This window comes from Solanum lycopersicum, chromosome 8 (genome assembly GCF_036512215.1).
Source record: "Solanum lycopersicum chromosome 8, SLM_r2.1".
Taxonomy (NCBI): domain Eukaryota; kingdom Viridiplantae; phylum Streptophyta; class Magnoliopsida; order Solanales; family Solanaceae; genus Solanum; species Solanum lycopersicum.
In genome coordinates, this window is record NC_090807.1 from 2,032,335 (window position 1) to 2,054,320 (window position 21,986).

Consider the following 21,986-nt stretch of genomic DNA (forward strand, 5'->3'; position numbering starts at 1 on the left):
TTAAAACTGATTAAGTAATTTTTTTTTATTATTGCTATAAATGGTAAATATTTTTTTAATTATAGTACGTGTATATAAGTTCCCCGAAATTCAATGGGGGAAAGAAGTGCACAAATATCTGTGTTTAACGTTGCAGAAAAATTACCAGATTACATAAACATTCCTATCATATTTACTACGTAGTTTTTTTTTCATAATTTTGAAAAGTTACGCATCGTCTTCTAATTAGTAATTTCATACTAGATGTCAAGTCATATAGACCTAGATGCATGTAATATACTACTATATACACTTTAAAATATAAACTTATAGAAAAAAAGACGAGTGAAAAAGACGTAAAGTGAATGAGAGAGAGTCTATGTATCGCAAATAGATGCAAACTAAAAAAAGTGTGATTCCAATTAAAATTAAAAAGCGAAAGAAGAAATGTTTAAAAACTTCCATTTGAGATTTTGAAAGAAACAAATCAAAGATTCCTTTTTTTTTATTCAACGTGCCATTAATACCTAATTAAAAAAAGACAACACCATTCGAATCGATAATTAGTCTTATTGTGCATTTTAATAATAGAAATTAAAATATTATATATATATAATATTCTTTCTATTTCATTTTATAAGACACTTTTCAGATTTTAAAATTCAAATAAATTTATTTTATAAAAAGGAAAAAATGACAAATATATTCTCGAACTACCGTAAATGATATGCAGATACCTTCAGTCATTATTTTGGGACATTGATGTCTCTGTCGTTCATAAATTAGAGCATATATGCCCTTCACTCTAACGAAGGGACAGGGGTACCAATGTCTCCAAAGTATGACGGTAGGAGCACCAATGTCCCAAAAGTACGACGACAGGGGCACCAATGTCCCAAAAGTATGACGACAAGGGCACTAATGTCCCAAAAGTATGACGAATGGTATTTGCGTACCATTTACAATAGTTTGGGATGTATCTGTCCTTTTTCCCTTATAAAAATTATCAAATTGTTATAATTTATGATACTTTTTACATCGTTTACAAATAGAAATTTCATTTCAAAAAAGTTAAAAATTTCAAATAAACTTAAACGATTCCACTCTAAAAAAAAAAATTAACACGTAAATTGAAACAGACATAAAATAAAATAAAGGAAACAATGACATGTTCTCCTCATTGTTATCAGCGCAAAATATACAAATAACATGTAAAAGCATGTAGTAGCCGTAGTGTTTCGTTTGAAAATGTTACTTTATGGATACCCTTCCTTCTCCCTTGGGATGATTTTATCTATTTATACTATAATAATACTGAAGTTTGATGTGAAGTGTGAACAAAAAATTGTTATAACTTAGCTATATTGAAATTTTAACCTTGTCTCTTCAACAACCATCCTTGAATCTACCTGTTTTCTACCCTTCTCAAACAGACAAACAGAGAGAGTGTGAGAGAGATTATGTAGCAATATGCAAGTTGAAAGAATAATTAATGGTCTAGGAAGGCATATTTTTGGGAATTTAACTATCAGATCAGATAAAGTTTGAATCTTTATTGTATATATATATTTTTAAGATAAGTTTATTTCATTGCTATTTGAGGAATAGTTCAAGTTTAGGAAGAAATTTGTAAAACCCCATGGGAGAAACAAGTTTAAGAGATCCCCCCCCCCCCCCCCCAATTTGCTTGGAAGTTGACTTTTCCATGTTTTTTTTTGTGCTAGAATATTGAAAAGGCCTAATCTTGAAGTGGGGTTTTACAGATTTTGGGATCCCCATTTGCTTGGAAGTTGACTTTTCCTGTTTTCCAAGACATAATTTGTACCAGGATATTGAAAAGGCTTAATCTTGAACTGGGGTTTTACAGATTGGGATCTACATTAGCTTGGAAGTTGACTTCACCACCAGGATCTTGAAAAGGTCCAATCTTGAAGTGGGGTTTTCTTGTTCTTTTGGGATTCCATTTTGTAGATTTGGGGAGTGATGGGGGGAGAAGAGAAACTTCAAATTATTCATAGTGAGGGGGAAGAAGCCAAACTTCAAAATATTCATAGTGAGGATGAGGAAGTGCAAGAAAGTAAGCATAATAATGGGATCTGTAGTTCTATTTGTGCTCCAGTCAACTGGTTCAAAATGCTTACTATGGAATTACACTGGAATTTTGTGTTTAGTGTGGTGATTGTATATGGAGTAAGCCAAGGACTTGGTGGAGCTTTTTCCAGAATAAGCACAGAGTACTATATGAAGGATGTACAAAAAGTGCAACCTTCTGAATCTCAGGTTTACTCAGGGATAACTTCAATCCCCTGGATGGTCAAGCCTCTATGGGGTCTTTTCACTGATGCTGTTCCCATTTTGGGGTATCGTCGCAGACCTTATTTCTTGTTTGCGGGTAAAATATGCAATGCCATTTAGCTTTTATTTTGTTTTACTGCTAATTTTAGACTCTTGATTATCTGTTAGTTTAGCTGTAGTTAATGTTGTCTCAAGGCTGATAGCTAGTTGAAATCCACTCATATAATATTACACTACTTGCTAAAACTGGAAAATCCCATGTTATAATTGGACTTGTTAATAAGAAAAAAGAAAACTTTTAGTGGAGTTAGGTACCTAAGTAGCAGGAAACCTTAGTAAAAGGATAAGATGGATATGATATCTTCTCCAGAACTTTAGCTAAAACTCCTATGGCTCTCAGGCTCAACTGTCATTGAAAGAACGAGAGTCATAGAATATACTACTGGCACATATTTATCTCCATTTTAAGAAAGCTTTTATCAGTATGTTGAAAGTAGTTTCTTTTGGTAGCATGTTCAGGATGTAGCTTCAGTAGAGTCGCATGTCGCTTACAAACAACTCAAACTCAGGCTTGTCATTTGAGTTGAGCGTTTGAAGTACATTTCTGTTCTCAAATGGGTAAGAGGCTTAAGAATGTTGCCTGTGAGAATTGCAATTATTGGTGCATCATAATATTTAAATCATCTACAAATTCTTTGATGGAGAGGAAATTAAATGTGACTACAAACAAGTTAAGAACAAACCTGAGATTGCCAATTTCCTTCTTGTGAATTTTCAAAAAAGTAAACAAAAATATAGTACTAGTTATGGTATTGAATACACTTACCCCTCATAGGCAATGTAAGGTTTTCATAAGCAAGTTTTAGTGCCTGGGCCACTCAACCCACTGTCTTAAGATTTCCAGTAGGATGCTCAAATTCTTCCATATTATATCAAAGTCAAACATATTCCAAATTTTTGGTTTATTTCACTCATTTGTTTGTATGAGAGTTTCCAAAAGGGGTTTATAATGTCTTGAGCTACTCGGTGTTAAGTTTCTGAGATGGATGCTCAGATTCTTTCACTGAGTATGTAGTGCTTCATGAGATTCTTTCACCGAGCGTGTAGTGCTTCATGAAAAAGGGTTGTGTTGAGTGGGGTGAGTAAGAATATCACTCAGTAATCAATACGGTCTTAAGCCAATTTAGTTGGACACAAGTAGATTTTGTATAGGTTCAATCATATCTGCTCAAATATGACATAACATGTCCATTTGACATGTCATACGGAGCAGGTTCCATGCATATTTTCTTCTTTAGGTAACCTTTGGATTCTTCGGTGATAACAGTGATGTTAGACTATTCTATGTAGTCTAACAACACTGTTATTACAGAAGAATAATTCAAACTTCCAATAATACATTCTTATCCCATCGAAGGAACTGAAATATTTATATAATCTTAGAAGTCTTCATCTATGTCTGAAATGATTTTGGATTTAGATCTATTGAATTTTGTTACTCCATTCTATTAAAAAGTCACTTCCTTCTTGCCTTTGTTACAGTTTGTTATAAGACACTCAGCCCTTACACCACTCAAACTGGAAATACATCTTGGTCATAAAAAACGTTAACAACCTAGATTTATGTAGATCAGTATTATTGTCTATGAAGGTAGGATCCTGTAACTGTTGAAATCTATCTTGTTAACTTAGTTTTATGATACTCGCTAAGGAGACATTAGCTAATGCTGATGGAAGAAATTGATTCCCCTTTTCGAATTTTCTGAATTGAACTGATAAAATTTTCTTCTGCACTTGATGACACTTTGCCATTTGCCTGCACCCCCGAATATTGGTTGAATCTTATAAAATTTTCAGTGTCTCGTGCCAGTTTTTCTCGACGTCCTTAGCATAACTTGGTTAGTGGATCAAAGTGCTGACAAAAGTAAATTCAAACTGTTTATTATTTCTTTGGCATATTTGCTATTTTTTTCATTCTTTATATGAAAGCATGACATGAATGTTTCCAGGTTCTCTTGGAGTTTTCTCTATGCTGTTCTTATCGTTGCACAAAAACTTGCATATTGTGCTTGCACTGCTCTCCTTGACAGCAGGAAGTGCTGCGGTTGCTATAGCTGACGTGACTGTTGATGCATGTGTGGCACAAAACAGTGGTTCTCATCCTTCTCTTGCAGCTGATATGCAAAGCTTATGTGCCTTGAGTTCCTCCATTGGGGCACTAGTGGGATTTTCTTTAAGTGGTATATTAGTTCATTTACTTGGCCCTATGGTTAGCTTTCTATCCATAATTTAAACAACTTTTTTGTATATTCATTATGGGAAGTCTAGTAAATGTCTAATTATAGTAGATTACTTCTGAATCCTTTTCTTTGGAAAAAAGGGGGTATATGGCTTATTGTCCATACCAGCCGGGCTTGTTATTTTGGTAGGAGTTTTGCTCAAGGAATCTCCTACACACAGCTTTGCTTATCAACAGGTACTTACATCTCATCTCACTTCTATTTATGAACAATTTTCAGTTTCTAAAATCGTAATCCGTCCTCAGGTTAATCAGAACTTAACTGATGCTGCCAAGGCTATGTGGAATACTTTGAAATGCCCGGAAGTTTGGCGACCATGTCTTTATATGTACTTATCCTTTGCGGTGAGTGTAGATATCCAGGAAGGTATGTTCTACTGGGCAACAGATGCAAAGGGAGGACCACATTTTTCAAAGGTGAGTAACTGTTAGATATGTCCCGTTCCTATCAAGCCAACTACATTTTACAATCATAAATTCATTTAACTTACTGTTAACCAAAATTGACAAAGTTATACAATGACAAAAACAAATAAGGGAACTCAGAGGCTCAAGTTAACCTGCTTAGATGCTTAGCCACATGTGGCTTACCCTATCAACTATACATACAGTAGGCCTCTCCTATCTTTTCACTTGACATCTTGGTTTGACTTCTTGTTAATGTTGTAAATGCATAAGAAAACCTTATTATCAAATTAAAATTAGTTCTTTGTACTCTTTTTGGGGATAAGAAAAATTGATTTACCTGATTGAATGCACTTTTCTTTCTTCCTATTTCATGTAAGTTCTCTTATTTAGAATGAAAGAAGCCCACATGAGTATTCTATTAAGGTAAAATGCATAAACACACACTCAAACTTGGTCTCAACTGCCAACTCAATACTCCAACTTAGAAAGTGCACGTCTAGATACCTCAACTTGGTCTCAATTGACAACTAAACACTCTAACTCATCCCCAGTGTCTCGTGGACACACGATGCTGACATGACACATAAGTTTTGGAGGTGTCTAGATGATCATTTTGTAAGTTGGAGTGTTCAGCTGACAAAGTGGAGACAGGTTGAGGTGTCTAGATATGCATACTCAAAGTTAAGATAATGTATTTACTTGCCGGTTGAGGACAAGTGTGAGTGTATGCCTTATGTATTGTGCGTTCTATTAAACATGTGTTTTTTTTTGGTAGACGAACTCACAATGGAAATGTGAAATTCTGTAAATGCTTTATTCCTGCAGGAGTATATTGGATACATATCAGCAGTAGCCTCCATTGGATCACTATTAGGGGCTATACTGTACCAATATGGATTAAAAGACCATTCTTTTCGAGACCTGCTCTTTTGGACTCAGTTATTGTTTGGTCTATCAGGAATGCTAGATTTGGTGCTAGTGTTGCGTTTAAATTTGAAAATCGGTATACCTGATTATTTCTTCATGGTGATGGATGCAAGTGTAACTCAGTTGGTTGGACGACTAAAGTGGATGCCACTTCTTGTTCTAAGTTCCAAGCTGTGTCCTCCTGGCATTGAAGGCACCTTTTTTGCCTTGCTCATGTCAATTGACAATACTGGACTTCTGACATCAACATGGTTTGGTGGATTGTTGCTTCATATCTTCAAAATTACAAGGACAAAGTTTCATAATCTCTGGCTAGCCATTTTGATAAGGAACATTTTGAGAATCACTCCACTTTTTATACTGTTTTTGATTCCCAGAAGTGATCCTAACTCCTCTATCCTTCCTGATGAGATGTCTGATTCAAAAGAAACCACTGGAACCTCAACAACTCAGAATGAAAATATCGAACTTGTCGCTCTGGTTCACAACATGGATACTAGATAGCGGTGGATTATACACGTTTTTGAGCTTAACTATTTCCATAACCATACTTATAGAAGTCATTACAGGGTATGAGTTTTAGACACCACCCCATTGTTATTATTTTGGTTTAGTTTAGATAGTAAAAGTCATTGCATAGAAGATTCATTTTTCTCTGTATTTTTACGAGTTTTCGTCACATTGACATTAAACATGTGAAAACAGAAATTACACTGTCTGTTAAACTTGCAAGACACTTGTTTCTTGTGGATTTTATAAGCATTTCATACTCAAATGTTTTATTAAGAATTGGATGTAATTCTTATCATATATGTAAACTCTTCTTTACAGCTTGAAACTTCAGAAATGGGATTGTGTTAAATGAAACCTCAAAAAGATGCTCTACTTATCAATTTTCTTCAACTCGTCCCCACAGTGTCTCGTGGACAGTTGATGTTGATGTTGACGTGGATCATTTTGTAAGTTGACGCGATGCAGATGAGTTTGAGTTATCTAGATGTGCATATTCAAAGTTGGAATGCTTACTTATCAACTGCGGCCAAGTTTTGAGTATCTGTTTATGTATTACGAAGAACTACCCTAGTTTGTTTTTTTACAAAAAAAAAAAAAAAAAGGAATGAATGACAATACAGTTTTAAAGTGATATCATCTTTTCTTGATTTTACTTTCCTGTTTGTTTTTTTTTCTTTACAGAAAAAGTGTAGTTAGAAATGGACATAAAACAACTTTTGGCCCTTTTAACATGATTATCATTATTCTAAAGATTTGTTCCCTCAAATCTAAGACACAATTGCTTTTCTTTTAATGTATTCATCACTTTCTTGTTTTCATTATCAAACTTCTCAAATAAAGATATCAAACTTTAACTTTATCCTAGTCACTCATATATCATTTCTTTAAAAAGGGGACTTCATGTAGTTCTTTTATAAGCATTGTATTACCATTTCTTATTTGCTTCAATTAGATATCTTTACTATCTAGCCATGACTAATAACTTGATGCTAGTACTAGCATGTCTAACTTCACTAACTTGTTCAACAATGTGTTTGAGCAAGGGAGGAGAAAGTTATGTTCGCGATGCATGTAGTGTGACTCGATATCAGGACCTCTGCCTTCACTCGTTAGCATCATTCTCGAGGACGGCCAAGGACAACCCTAGCAAGTGGGCCCGGGCCGGGGTCTCTGTGACAATAAGCCAAGCCAAGGGTGTCACTCAATTCTTGTTGAAATTGAGGAAAAGCAATTTCTTGAAAGGGAAAAGTAGAGTTGCTATTTTAGATTGTGTTGAATGTTTGCAAGATGCACTTGACAATCTACACAATTCATTAGGGGTGCTAAGAAAACTTAGTAGCCAAGCTTTTAATGACCAAATGGGGGATGTGACCACTTGGTTAAGTGCTGCTCTAACTGATGAAGACACTTGCTTAGATGGACTTGAAGACAAAAAGAGAAAACAAGTTAAGTTACTCTTGAACAAAGTCACAAATGTGAGTTATATGACTAGTAATGCACTTGCTTTAGTCAACAAACTTGCAACAACAGGACCACAATGCTTAGAAAATTCATAGTAGGACTTGCAGTTTTTCCTTATTAGTCACTGCTTTGAAGTACCCTTTTTTTTCTCAAGTTACGTTGAGCGTCTATTAGAAGCAGCTTCTCTATCTCTGTACACTCTATGACACTCTATTCTCTCCAGACCCCCCACGTATCTCGTTGTTGTTGCAAACCAGTTACTACTAAAGGTTAAGAGTATGTAATGTAAAAAAGACTTTGTATTTTCCATGTAAGATTTTCTTTTTTTCCAATAAAAAACAGATTAGTTTCTTGAACCTCAGCACAAGATCATTAAAAAAAAAATAATAAGGATTGAACAGCACCTATCCAATAATATTGGGTCTACTGTCTCAAGTCCAAGACTTCTTCATGCCCATATATTTGTTCAAGTAAATGTACTGACAAGAGATGAGACTCAGTAACTGAGAGATAAAATCATTAGCAAAGTTTAAAGTGCTCAATTTACAGAACTATGCATAGTTATACATCCATGATTCGAAATGCAACGCCAGTATAGGTTCAGTTCCGACAACAGTTGGTTTCCCCCTGCAGATAGTTTTTGGAGTTCAGGGAAAAGAAGCGTATATCGTACATAGATTTTTACTCCTGACAGCAACTTCCAATCCACAGCTCTTCTATTCATAAAAGCTATCAGGAAATTAAGTGAAAATGGTATATAGAAACTAGCCTTTAAGATATATTATCTCTGCGATGCCAGTTTTTTCAGGTGTTGCAATGTTTTCTGTTTTATCCACTGCCGGTCATAGGGGAGGTAAGCCTGGATTGAGTGATCATACCTGCAGCAAGTCAACAAAGAATGCTGGAATTTGTTAACATTTCAAAAGCATAGTGAGTGCTAAGAATATTAACAATGTGTGTTCTATCGGGTTATGATGGACTAGTGGCCAATTGTTTGATGTGCACGTAGCAGTTCATCCTGTTCAAGAACTGAAAGTACAGAAACCCGAGAGGTCAAATGGAAATGTGTGTAAGATGTATGAGTCTGTTTTAACATCAATGAGATGAACTGAAAATTTTGGTGTGAAAAAAGCAGTAGCATTTAAAGACCTGCTCACAGAGAGCCATATTAACAAGTTCAGATATGCTCATGTGTCGGTAATGAAATGTGCAATACTTGCATATTTCTCTGATTTGGGATTCTATTCAAAGGATGCACAGGTGGAATCTGTGTGCGTAAAAGAGAGTAGAGAGCAGGAGGGAGGAAGAGGTACACTAATGCACTCATATCAGCAAGGCCATCTATGAAATTGTAAAGATCTGAAATGTCGTAAGTGATTTCTCTGATGGCTGGGTTTAATTCCTTGAGTTTCCTCTCATACAAAGCACAAATTCCTGCAGGAAAAAAGTAACATAAAAAACGGCTAAACATAAGAGGGAATATTGAAGCTCAAATCACATGCACAAGGTAAATAATTTATGCAAAAAAATGTGAAGAAAATGTCTTCCACACATACTATTTGCTTCCTCCATCATCTACAACAACAACAACAACATACCCAATGTAATCCCACAAGTGGGATCAGTGCACACAGACCTTAACCCTACCTTAAAGAGATAGAGAGGCTGTTACCATAGACCCTTGGGTTAAAAAATATTTCAAAGTAGTTTAAAAAAGGAAATATAGAAATGAAAGAACTAACAATAATGAAATAATGTGAAATAGAAAACAGCACTACAACATATAGAAGAACGAGTAGTAACAAGAACAAAATAGTGCGATAAACAAATCACCAACAAATACACCGACTGAAATCGAAGAATAAGAAACTACGAGAATATTGCTAATACTACTGGTAACAAAGTAGGTGCAGGTATGGCACCAAGTCTATCGTGCAGAAAAGCGAGAGAACGCTCAATTACCAACTAACATTCTATTCTAATCCGCACCCTCCAAACCCTCCTATCTAAGGTCATGTCCTTTGTAAGCTAAAGACGCGACAAGTCATGACTAATCACGCCTGCCTCCACCTCTCCTGACTCCCGCCAAGTTATTTTGGATAATTCACCTTACAAGTTCATTACTAGCTATAGTATATGTTAAGTCCCACTATTATACCAAAACTAACATCCCAATAATGAACCTTCTTTCTTGTCATGAGGTATATAACAACAGATTCTTGATAGCGTTTTACAAGCTTTCATGAAAGTAACCATCTATGAATGCAAAGTGTCACCTATAATGCAAAGCAAAAAAGTGCAATGTTATGGAGTTCCAATACAAAACACTTCTCTTCAACATTAAGATTTTACTTATCCCTAAAAAGTAGGTATGGGTCCCAGCCCCTTTCTACTATCAAATCCAATCATGAGAGTGATTCTTTATTTGCCTTGATTTCCTTTACCTGGAAGTCAAAAGATAGATGTCGTTCCTACATGCATCTAGCTCTAGTCTAACATAATTTCTCCCACCAAAAAAATTCTAGCCCACCATAATTTTAGAAGTGTGACAAACGAAATAGGAAAATGGACTAACATGCTTGTATTTGGTGACAAGACAAAAAATAAGTGTTCTTCAAAGTTTCAAATAAGAGAGAAGGATTTTTGCCAACGGATAATAATGCATAATGAAACTGTTTGCAAGTACTACAGGTGTAAACTACTGTATTCTAGTTCAGATTTCATGCTGCTGATACAAATCCTGTTGATTAAATTAAGTTTGTGAGCTTGACATCTTTTCCTAAGTTTGTGCCTTATTTTGGTTTACCTACATTCAGGGGGAATTCAAGTATCGCTTCAAAGCAAGGGCAAATATATCAAGAGTGCAATGCAATTATAGCAATGTTGCAATACATACCATCCATTGCTTGACTTATTGACTCGTAATCCATGAAAGTGCGAGTTGCTCGGTTCTGAGATGTCTGCATGAGAACAATAGTGTGCCTGTTTGCCTGCAGAGCACCACCCAAAGAGTAGTCAAATAAATATGCTAGTAGCTCTTTGCCTTCATCTTGTTCTTGATGTACTTAAAATTATAAGCATCATGCCAATGAGATCAAGTTGTCCTCATAGAGCACTCCTAATGAAATTCAATATTGTACCACTTCTCTTACATCAGAATTCAGAATGCTCATACAACTTGCCCTAAATATATCTAAGCCTGATGAAATAGCTATATTCTCCCTGGGGATGTCCGAAGATGGAAATACCATACATAAATTGGGATGGGAATCATGTACATTAATTTCTCTCAACTGTTAGTAAAATAGTATTGTAGATGATCCGAACTTTTATCTCTAACTAGATGCACACTGTGCGTCTTTGTATGTTTTTCGCTCTCAAAAGAAAAACAAAGTGGATGAAAGAGGTCCTTGTATTCAGAAAATGTTACTTATGTCACATAGAGGATTGGAGACTTTAGGCACCTAGCTTTTCCAAAAGGAAAAAAGCAACATCTGAGGATAAGCATCATAAATCACGAAGAAAGTCTCTTTCCACAGAGAGAACATCTTAAAAGAGAAAGTGATGCAGTACGTTCAAGGATAAGGATCATAGATCGCCAAAAATTATCTTCCAGGTTTCCACCAAAAGAAGATCTAAAAGAGGAAGTGATCCAGTACAGCCCAATCAATAATACTCTTTGGCAAAGAAAATAAGACAATGGGATATTATGATGTTGACCAAGAAAAAGGAAAGAAAGAAGAGATGAGACCTTATTGAGGCAGCACCAGAATACCTTAGGGTGTGTCCATGAGAGAGCAACAGGATAATATTGCAAAAGAAGCTAATACCATCCATATGAACCATTATATCCTCCTCATTATATAGAGCTAAGACTATTCCAAAATCAGCAAAGATAGGTTAACTGGAACAGAGGTTCAACCTATTCAAATTATTATTTCACAGTGGAACTTCCTCGAGGAAATGTTTCTTACACTACCAGCAAGTCAGGAAACACTATACCCTCAATGACTATTACAACTATCAACTTTATAAGCATTAAGAGTATGACTGGTATAGTTTCAGATATTCTTTTGACGAAGTATAGTTTCAGATATTCATAGCTACGATATGGTCATATCTCTATTATCGCTTCTTACTTTACCTATCTACCATCCATTTCCACTTCTATGACCAGTTTAACACTATAAGGACCCCAAGTAGGCATGTACACAATCATACAACCATCAGTAACTCAAGATTAGTTTATGCTACAACTCCCTGTAGCTGACTCATCTGCGTACACTTGAAACATTGTGTGCCTCCCAGGTACATCAAAACCATAGAAGTGGATGAGTTTGGGAAAAGATATGCACAATAAAACAAATAATAAAAACTTCACCTAGTGAATGGTTTTTACTTTCTTTTCTCTAGACTTCTGAAAACAAGAATTCATTTACATGTTAATGTTCTAAAAGGAAAAACTGAAGTCTTTCTTAAAGGAGGAAAAGCAAAGACTTTGTAATGGTGTTCACTACTACTTATAGTCCTCTTGCACCCACTTCACCCCAGAAAACAATAACTAAATAGATAAATTTCAAAAAACGCCAAAAATATAAGAGGCACAACTGATTTGATCATCAGTTCAGTTAATATACTTCTATAATATGTCAACCACCACATCTTTTTTTTTTGATGAAGTAATGTATAGGTAAAAGTAATGTATATGTCAACCATCACATGGAAACTCAAAATTACAGATATATCATCTCTGGGACATAGTTGGTGCAAAACTACTCCTTTTTTTTTTTATTAGTGTGTAAAACTGCTCTTCTAACCATCAATTTTGCTACCATGAAGTTCATAATGGCATAATGAGGGGTAACAGGTGTAAGCCAACACCTCTTACCAATCCTTTTTTCTCTATGACCGAGTTGTTTGGTCATTTGAGGTCACAGCAAACCTCAAACTAAGTGTTGTACCTGGGGTAAAAGATGAAATTTCCAATTGTCACTAGTATGCCTCAACCGATCAACCATTCCTTTGTGAACAAGGCTTCTCTTCATTACAAACAATTGTTCAACCATTGTATATGTTAAACAATAAATTGCACATAATTGAAAACCGAAGCTGAAGTCACATGAATGTGTAACTTCGTTCCATCAACCCCTTTGATTACCTCAGTTCCTCCAAGAAAGAGAACAGACGACACGGATTCCAACACTAAAACACAAAGCTAAACTAAGACAAGATTGGAGTTGTGACCTACTGCTTGCTACTTCATCAAACACTCAAGTAGTGTATGGTTTAATATAACCCACAGGATTCTCTTTCCCCCTCTTCCTCCATCCACAAACCAAACTACAACAACAACAACAACAACCTAGTGTAATTCCATAGGTGGGGGTATAGGGAGGATAGAGTGTATGCAGATCTTACTACCTTGAGAAGGTAGAGACGTCGTTTCCGATACAGCATTGGCTGAACCAATGATGAAAAAGAGGCAGCAGTAACAAGGAGAAACAGCAACAAGAAAATAAGTTATCAAGGTTAAAGAAACAAACAAGTAGTAATAGAATCTAAAGATAAGGGAAAAAAGGAAGAGCACTACTAATACTCGGAGAATAGAAAAGAAATACGCCTAAATCGGTGAGCTAAAGATGCACTATACCCTCCACCCACAAACCCAAAAAAAAGTAAATATTCTATATAGGATTTCTTATTGCTTTTGCAATTAAATCACCCATTATCCCCTAGATACATGGTTGCCAGATACCCATGGGAAAACACATCGCAAAACTTGTATACTTCAAAGACATGAAGTCCCGGAGCTCTTATTTTAAGAGTTAGTGATATCCCTTTACTGCAGATTCAACAGCACCTGTACTGCACCTTAATTCCCATAGCTCTTTTTTCGAACCATTCATCCACTTCCCTTTACTCCAGTGGCAAATTTTAGAAAACAAAGATGCTACTGAAGCTGTAGTAGCATCCTGGATGTTCTGTACTCCACCCCACCGAAGGAAAAAAAAGTAAAATAGATAAATAAAGCTACATTATGTAGTGTAGTTCTTTAACCAGCCTCAACTAATACATTATGTTAGTAAAAGCTTTAAACCAGCTAATTCATAATCATCTCAGCAAACAAAAGCAAAAACGACAACATATCCGGAATAAACCCACAAAGTAAAGTGTGAGAGGGTATCGCGAGCCTACACAGACCTTACTCCTACATCTTCAAGGCAGAGAAGCTAAATTTATACAAAAAGTACAAGCAAGCTAATCCAAGAGGAGGCAAAACATTAAAAAAAAAAAAAAACTCTGCTTCAAATACATACAACGTCATAGGGTTCAAAAGAACAAGACATAAATTCATAAACCCCAAAACAAATAGCATAAATATCCTATTTTCTACTTTCCTATAACATTAAGAAACTTAAGTACATACATCGGAGCCCTAACAATCGGATTACTCAAAATATTTACCAAAAAAATTGTAAAATTATAGAAAAATCACATAAAATTCAAGGAAAAGGCATAAAAACAATATCGTAATTGAGAAAATCAACATTACCATTTTACGAATGAACAAGGATTGAGCCTGTATTTGCTGAATATTGAAGCAGAATATCGGAAAATCTGTTCCTTAAGGGGAACGGCGGGAGGCGGGAGGCGGCGGCGGCGGCGTCTTCGCGATTGTTCCGGCCACTGTTTTTCCAATCAAATAATACAGGTTGACGGAACGGGACGACTCGTTAATGTTTTAACAAAGCAAAAAAGAAAAAGTCAAAAATACCCCTCAACTTTTATTTATTTTTTCGGTTCTATTTTATGTGTGTTTAGACGGGCTAAAAGAAAAGGAAAACGTATATGATTAAACAAATATATACTCGTCGTCGTAACAATAGTTTTAGCTGATTACCACTCATAATCAATATTAAACGATATTTATGTGGATTGACTTTCGAGTTTGTATAGTTCAAAATTTTTCTGATATAATTTTATATAACTTTTGTATAGTGTAATATTCTATAATATAATTTATATAATTGTTTAAAGGTCAGAGTCAATACAAAAATAGTTGAAGCCTCAATTATGCAAACGGGGCAGCTTTAACTGTATCTATAATCGGTAACTACACAAACTATAACTATGGAGCATAATTAAATTTGTTATAGGGAACTTTCATATATAGCCACTTAAAAGGAATAAATTACTCTCCAAAGCTATAGTTTGATAATTACAATTTGTAGCTACATGTTATATGAAGAAGAGAGGCGATCGAGACTGGGAGAGAGAGGAGGGAAAGTGGGGGAGAAAAGTGAATTGTATATGTATATTGTTTAGATAATTGTGTATTATACATATGTATTTGTGTATATGATAAGCGAGATTGGGAGAGGAAGGAGAGAGGCGAAGAGACTGGAAGAGGGAGGAGAGAGGTGAGCGAGATCAAGAGAGAGAGGCGAGGAGAGAGGCGAGTGAGAGAGGGCAGAGAGTGGGAGAGAGGTGAATTGTATATGTATATAATAGTATATAACGGTATATTATACATATGCATTTGTATATATGACACGCGAGATTGGGATAGAGAGGAGAGAGGCAAGCGAGATTGAGAGTGGGAGGAGAGAGGCAATCGAGATTGAGAGAGGGAGGAGATAGGTAAGAGAGAGGATAGAGAGTGGGAGAGAGGTGAATTTTATATGTATACAAGTTAAATAATTGTATATTATACATATGTATTTGTATATCCTGACGAATTATACATATACAAATGTGACTAATCATATAAACTCGAAGTCAGCCCACGTAATTTATGTATAATGTTAGTCATGAGTGCTAATTATAGCAAATTATAATTATGATAATTAATTAAATTGTATAAGTTTGCTTAGCTGCGTAATTTTCCCTTTATTATAATGACTATTTACAAAACCCAAAAAATGTGTATAAAAACCTATTATACATTCATATATATCCTCATATAAGGTGGATACATAGTAAGTGTATAGTATTTTCATCCTGATTTATATGACATAATTGAAATTTTGAGTGACAAAGACGTTGTTTTTATTTACCCAAATTTCTTTATAAGCCTTATATATATATATATATATATATATATATATATATAAGGCTTATAAATATATATATATATATATATATTATTTTAAAATTTTAAAAATTTCATGCACAAAATTCCAGCAAACTTAAATTGTTTCATTCTAAAAAAATAAAAAGTGTCAGATAAATCAATATAGAGAATATGAAATTAGCCCCGGAAGCTTAGGCAAAACATAAGAATAAATACTTAAAACAACAAACAACAATATATTATTCATAAATATATCTCAATTATTACAATACTTATACTAAAATGTTCACACAATGTTAGCAATTCAATATTAACTTTGATGTAATATATTTAATAATTATAATTGGGATCGTCTCTCCAGTGAAATTCATCAATGGTAGCCTGTGAATAGGTGAAAAAAGGAATAAGTCAAATTTCACATAATAATACTAATAAAGTAAATAAATTGATTACTTTTATTAAAATAATGGTTTATTTTTTTTGAAAAAAAAATTAAGGAAAAATTAATACATTTTAAAAAATAATTACTGATTTTAGTGATACTTTTTGTTTATTACTATTTATAGCAATATTTTGATAAATTTGTGCTATGTATTAAAAGTAAATTATGTATGCAATATATTTGAATTATAATTGTTTTTTGAAATATATTATATTTGTTTGGTAAAAATTTGTCACATTATATTATAAGTGTATTAAAATGTATGATAAATATATTATCTATTATTAAAACTTATATTATAAATAAATTAAGACGTACTTTTACTATATAGGTATCTTTTGATGTGACTGATTCACCAGGAAATTCTCCTGATCTCACGGGTTGTGGATCTAATTTTTCTCCCTCATATAAAATAAAGTGTTTTACGGGTACTCCATCTCCATCTATTAGAAATTTTTCAAACTCTTGATTGATTTTTTGGACATCTTGTGATTTCCTCATAAATTTCCAAAGATTGTCACCGTGATCATCATTAATTTCAACCTGTTAAACAAGTACAATATATTTAAACAAATAATTTATTTATCACTATTTTACTGTAGGCTTAACGTTAAAGAATGACAAAAGTCCCACATCGATGATTAATGAGATGAGTGGACTCCTCATAACGCTTGTGCAATCCCCCCCCTCCCCTCCCCCCCTTTGAGCTGACTTTTGGAGTGTGAGTTAGGCTTAAGACCTAATTTCACATGGTATCAGAGCAGCGCCCGGTGCGTGAGATGAGATGTTAAAGAATGACAAAAGTCTCACATCGATGATTAATGAGATTATAGTTAATCTACAAAATTAATTTATCATTTAAAGCCATGATATTATGAGTTTTGGTTTTTGTAATATGCAATTAAATTAAATATGTTTGATTTTTTTTCTTAATTTTTTTTTCAATATAATTATTATTATTAGAAATAATAAATGTAAATAATACATCTAAACTATCTCAGCTTTTTTAGTTTCATATCCGAAGCATTGAGAATATGAGTTTTTTTTACGTACTAGTTTGAGAAACATACACTCTCTCTTTTATTTGTAAAATATTCCACCTTAACAAAAAAATCAATAATAAACTATTAATATTAATTAAAAACTAAAGATTAAAGTATTATTATCTCCCCAAAAATATTTTTTTTAAAAATAAAGTATAAATTATTTTTCTTATCCCGCTCCACTACCCCCCTCCCTTTATTTTTAATTTTTTTTATGTAATATCTTTTAAAAAATTCATACTTCACCCTCCCCTCAAATTCACCCACTCATTCCCTAAAAACATATTATTATATTTTTAAAAAAATTAAAATCCCTAGAGAAATGAGATCATTACATAAGTGAAAAGACAAAATAAATCGATATAACTTGATTTCTTTTAATTGAAAAACTATTAAAGTTATAGTTATAATTAAAATATTTTGAATCCAAGTTTTATATATATATATATCTATCTATATATCCCCTTTAAATGAATTAGAATTTAAATCTTATACAGAATATATTAGATATATCGAATGAAATATCATATAATTATACTTTATCGTATTAAGATAAGTCAGATTAAATCAAATATCATATAGTTATACCTTATCGAAAATTGGGAATTTAGCAAGTTGTTGAATTTCTTCTACTCCCAAAATTTTTTCTCCTCCTCCTGGTGCAATTTCAGGAATATCTTTTTCTCTTCTTAACCAGCTACTAGGGTGTAAAAGTGATCTATGATGATGAGTATTTTCCATCTCATAAAAAAATCCCAAAACCTCAAATCCTTAAAAAAAAAAAAAAGTTAATTGAACTAAAAAGAAATACTTATAAATAATCATATGACAATTGGAAAATATAAATAAATAAAAAAATCAAGTAAATATTACTATTATAGCATAACAACAATATGTTTCTGTCTATGACAATGTAAATTCTACGAATAAGGTTTGAGGAGGATATAATATACTTAGATTTTACCTCTACAGCATCGAGGTAGATAAAAAGGTCGTGTCGATTGCTCAAGTAGCACATATTAAAATAAAAATAATGAAAATATTTCAAAATATGAAAACATTATATTCAATAGTATATATATATATATATATATATATATATATATATATATATATATATATATATATATATATATATATATAAACAGTAACTATAATAAAATAAAATAATAACTAAATCACAATAAATAACAAGTAATAGCAAAGATCGAGGAACTAGATACTAGGAGATTGATATTAACACTAGTAATATAAAAGGAGAAAACCTATATATTTAGATGGGTGACGAGAAACATTTAACTACCTACTAATTAACTTTTTAATTTCACAACCTTCATAATTTCTTATAAAATTATGTCCACTGTAAATTAAAAATATGTTATTTTCCGAAAAATATAAATAATTATAAAAGTTAAAAGCGATACCTTTCCCAAAGGATGATATTTTGCCTCTGTACCGTTCACGTAAATCATTGAGAAACTTGATTTCCTCTCTTGCCCATTTAGAACTAAAAAAATTAAGAAAAAATAAAAATGAAAAAATAAATTGTGAATATATATATATATATATATATATATATATATATATATATATATATATATATATAATGAAATTATATAATTTCAATATAACTATCAAATTTTCTTTAGAATCAATGACTCGTTATAACAACAGACAGATATTCAGATAAACAACATTATTTATAGAGTGAGTTAAAACTCACAATTATTTAAAAGATTGAAGCTTAATAATTTAATTTTGGTGTTATAATAAAAACAATAGTAAAATTTCATTTATTCGTGGGTGTTTAATTTTTTAAGACCGTTAATAATTTAAACTTAAAAAGTAATAATTTGTGACAAATTTAAATTTTTTTTTAATACATCTCTTATAAAATAAGGGAAACATTTTGTTTCCATTCAGTTATCTTATATTCATTTTTTCTTATTGTTCATTTCAAAAGGAATATATCTTCTCCGTTACATAACATGTTTAAGATCATCATATTAAAAAAAATATTTTTTTATCTCTTTAATTCAAGATCATAATATTTGTCAAAAATATATTTTTATTTTTTTTAAACTCTTTATCAAATTAAAATAAGATAATCAAATTCAAACGAACGATTTTTTTTTTTGTTTACCCTCCCATAGGAATATTAACAATTAGCAGGACCATCCCATTGTATCTGTCCCTAATCTCAAAACCTGTTTTTGATCCCTGTAAAATATTACAAAAATAAAAAAATAAAAAAATTAATACAATTCTAATTGTTTATTCAAAGATTAATTAGATAAATTGGGACAGAGGGAGCGCAATGATATACTAAGTATAACTAATTTTACACTCAGAATTTGAAAGGGTGATATATCTATTCGATCTTATTCATCCATAGCTAAAAATCTTGTGAAGGTAGAATGTTACTTCAGATCCGTCAGAAATTTCACTATGGAGATTCGAAAATAAAAATGTAATGAATGAGATTCAAACTTGAAACCTTAGAGTAAATTTTAAACGTATCCTAAATGTACCACTGCTCCAACCTCTAGTGTTGTATTTAGGAAATTCAATTTTTTTTATATATACATATTACTAATAGGAGTTCGCGCGAACATTCTCACCTCCTCTAAATTCGCCCTTAACTTACCCTCAACTCAAACAAAACATATTGAAATTAAATATAGTAATATTAAAGAAATCACGACAAAAGTAAAGTAACAACAACAAATAATACGATACTTGATACAAAGAAAACAACTGGAAATTAAGAATATTATATACAAGAAGAACAAATGAGAAATTAAAGTAACATGAAAACTATATTGTAAAAATTCTAAAATCATTAAACATAAAATGAAAGCAATTCAAAATTCTTACCATTTCAAATGCTGGGTAGTGATATATATTTTGATTGTTACATGCTTTAATAATATTCAAAGATGGAGAATATGTTGATGCAATTTTTGGGAATTTTGGTAATGAGATAGAGAAATTATTATCACCCTTAAAAAATAAAGAATTGGAAGACTCAATATGAGAAATATTCTTGTAAGATAAATTTAAATATGAATTTTTTACCCTAGGAATATAACATGAAGGATGTGAATAATTTGAATTTGTTTTTAGATTGACAAATGATTGAACACTAAAAAGTGATGATGCAAAAACCATAGAAGCCATTTTTTTATTTGTTTTTTTTGGGAGGTTTTTGGTTTGGGAGGGGAAAAGGGTTTTCTCTATCTATAGTTCTATTTGATTTGAACAACAATGACTTCTATATATAATAATAATATATAAACATATTTATAAATATATGAAAATGTAGGGTGTCAATCTTTGGTAAACAGAATTATCTGATATTTATTTTTAATATCAGATAATAACTAGTCTATTAACAAATACATGTTATGTATGTATTGATGTTGTGATATCGAATAGTCGAGATAAGCATGAGCTGATGTTTCGTTATTACATAAAATTATTCGTAACTTATTATGCTAAAACATAGAGTTCGGAGATTAAAGGGTATAAAATATTAACGAAAATTTCAAAACGGTATATAAAGTTTTATATCAACCAATTCTTTTTTTTTAGAAAATCGATACCTAGGCAGTGATTTTCATTTTTTTTAATTTTCATTTTCAAAAAAAAAAATAAATTGAAAATCGCTACCTAGGTAGCGATTTGAATTTTTTTTTTAAAAAAAAGTTACATTTTGCACTGCATTGATTTTTCTTTTTTCCGATGGAGAAAATCGCTGTTGTTCCAGCGATTTTTTCATTTTGCTTAATATAAAATTTTATATATCGTTTTAAAAATTTTGTTAATATTTTATATCTTTTAGGTTCCGGACTCCTAAAACATATGCGAAGTTCAAGTTTTGATGAACAAAATTATGAAATACTATCATATTGATGAGAAATAACTAATATTTATTCAAATAATTGAAATGCGCGTAAATTGATCCGTAAACTATTATTAGTAGGAAAAAAAAGAGGTATAAAACAAAAATATGAATATGTAGGGAACAAGTCATTCTCATTGATGATGAATTGGCTTTTTTTTATTCTTGACTTGGTAATAAACAATAAGTACTTTTCTTATATAAGAGACCAAAGGAGCAATGTGTTTCTTGTGATCTTACATAGTAAAATAGTTCTTCAATAGAAAGCCCCTTTTAATTATCTAATTTACAAAATTATAAAAAAGTTTGGTTAAAAAGAAATATTTGAATAATTGTTAAGAAAAATTAAGGAATCTCATATGTTATTGGATACAACCTTTATTTTATATGAATTTAATGGAAGCCACCTTAAGTGAGTTTTGAGTATATATGGTTTAGTATTATTTTTTCTTAAAACAAATTAATTGTGAGAAAAAAAAAACCAATAAATATATTTAGATTCATATTTAAATGGGAAAATGCTTAAACATGTCACTGAACTTGGTGAAAAGATTCGTATATATCATTTGTTAAAAGTTTTTCTTATTTATGTTATTTTCGTTTTAAAAATGGTTCATTCATATATTTATCTGTTAATAAAA

At 32.1% G+C, this 21,986-nt stretch overlaps 3 protein-coding genes across 5 annotated transcripts; 1 reads left to right on the plus strand and 2 right to left on the minus strand.

Moving 5' to 3' along the window:
* Nucleotides 1-1,190: 1,190 nt before the first annotated feature.
* LOC101247542 (probable folate-biopterin transporter 2) lies at nucleotides 1,191-6,746 on the plus strand. 2 transcript variants are annotated; one of them, XM_004244462.5, is made up of 5 exons: nucleotides 1,191-2,371; nucleotides 4,284-4,543; nucleotides 4,655-4,750; nucleotides 4,820-4,990; nucleotides 5,807-6,746. In XM_004244462.5, exons 1-5 carry the CDS (start codon nucleotides 1,963-1,965, stop codon nucleotides 6,410-6,412), a joined length of 1,542 nt encoding a protein of 513 aa, XP_004244510.1. In that variant the 5' UTR covers nucleotides 1,191-1,962; the 3' UTR covers nucleotides 6,413-6,746. The 2 variants fall into 2 exon arrangements, with proteins under 2 accessions (XP_004244510.1, XP_025888438.1); XM_026032653.2 differs by having other exon boundaries at nucleotides 1,360-2,339.
* A 1,543-nt stretch (nucleotides 6,747-8,289) lies between these two features.
* LOC101248122 (enhancer of rudimentary homolog) lies at nucleotides 8,290-14,711 on the minus strand. Of its 2 annotated transcripts, XM_004244465.5 has the most exons (5): nucleotides 14,436-14,711; nucleotides 10,779-10,872; nucleotides 9,196-9,316; nucleotides 8,652-8,760; nucleotides 8,290-8,509 (listed from the first exon to the last, which is right to left on the minus strand). In XM_004244465.5, the coding sequence occupies exons 1-4, from the start codon at nucleotides 14,436-14,438 to the stop codon at nucleotides 8,664-8,666; spliced, it is 315 nt and encodes a 104-aa protein (XP_004244513.1). In that variant the 5' UTR covers nucleotides 14,439-14,711; the 3' UTR covers nucleotides 8,290-8,509; nucleotides 8,652-8,663. The 2 variants fall into 2 exon arrangements, with proteins under 2 accessions (XP_004244513.1, XP_010324553.1); XM_010326251.4 differs by having other exon boundaries at nucleotides 8,290-8,760.
* A 1,461-nt stretch (nucleotides 14,712-16,172) lies between these two features.
* On the minus strand, nucleotides 16,173-20,772 carry LOC101248596 (phospholipid hydroperoxide glutathione peroxidase, chloroplastic-like). The gene is made up of 6 exons (XM_069288070.1): nucleotides 20,319-20,772; nucleotides 19,585-19,661; nucleotides 18,866-18,948; nucleotides 18,030-18,211; nucleotides 16,717-16,941; nucleotides 16,173-16,337 (listed from the first exon to the last, which is right to left on the minus strand). The coding sequence occupies exons 1-6, from the start codon at nucleotides 20,619-20,621 to the stop codon at nucleotides 16,287-16,289; spliced, it is 921 nt and encodes a 306-aa protein (XP_069144171.1). The 5' UTR covers nucleotides 20,622-20,772; the 3' UTR covers nucleotides 16,173-16,286.
* Nucleotides 20,773-21,986: the final 1,214 nt, after the last annotated feature.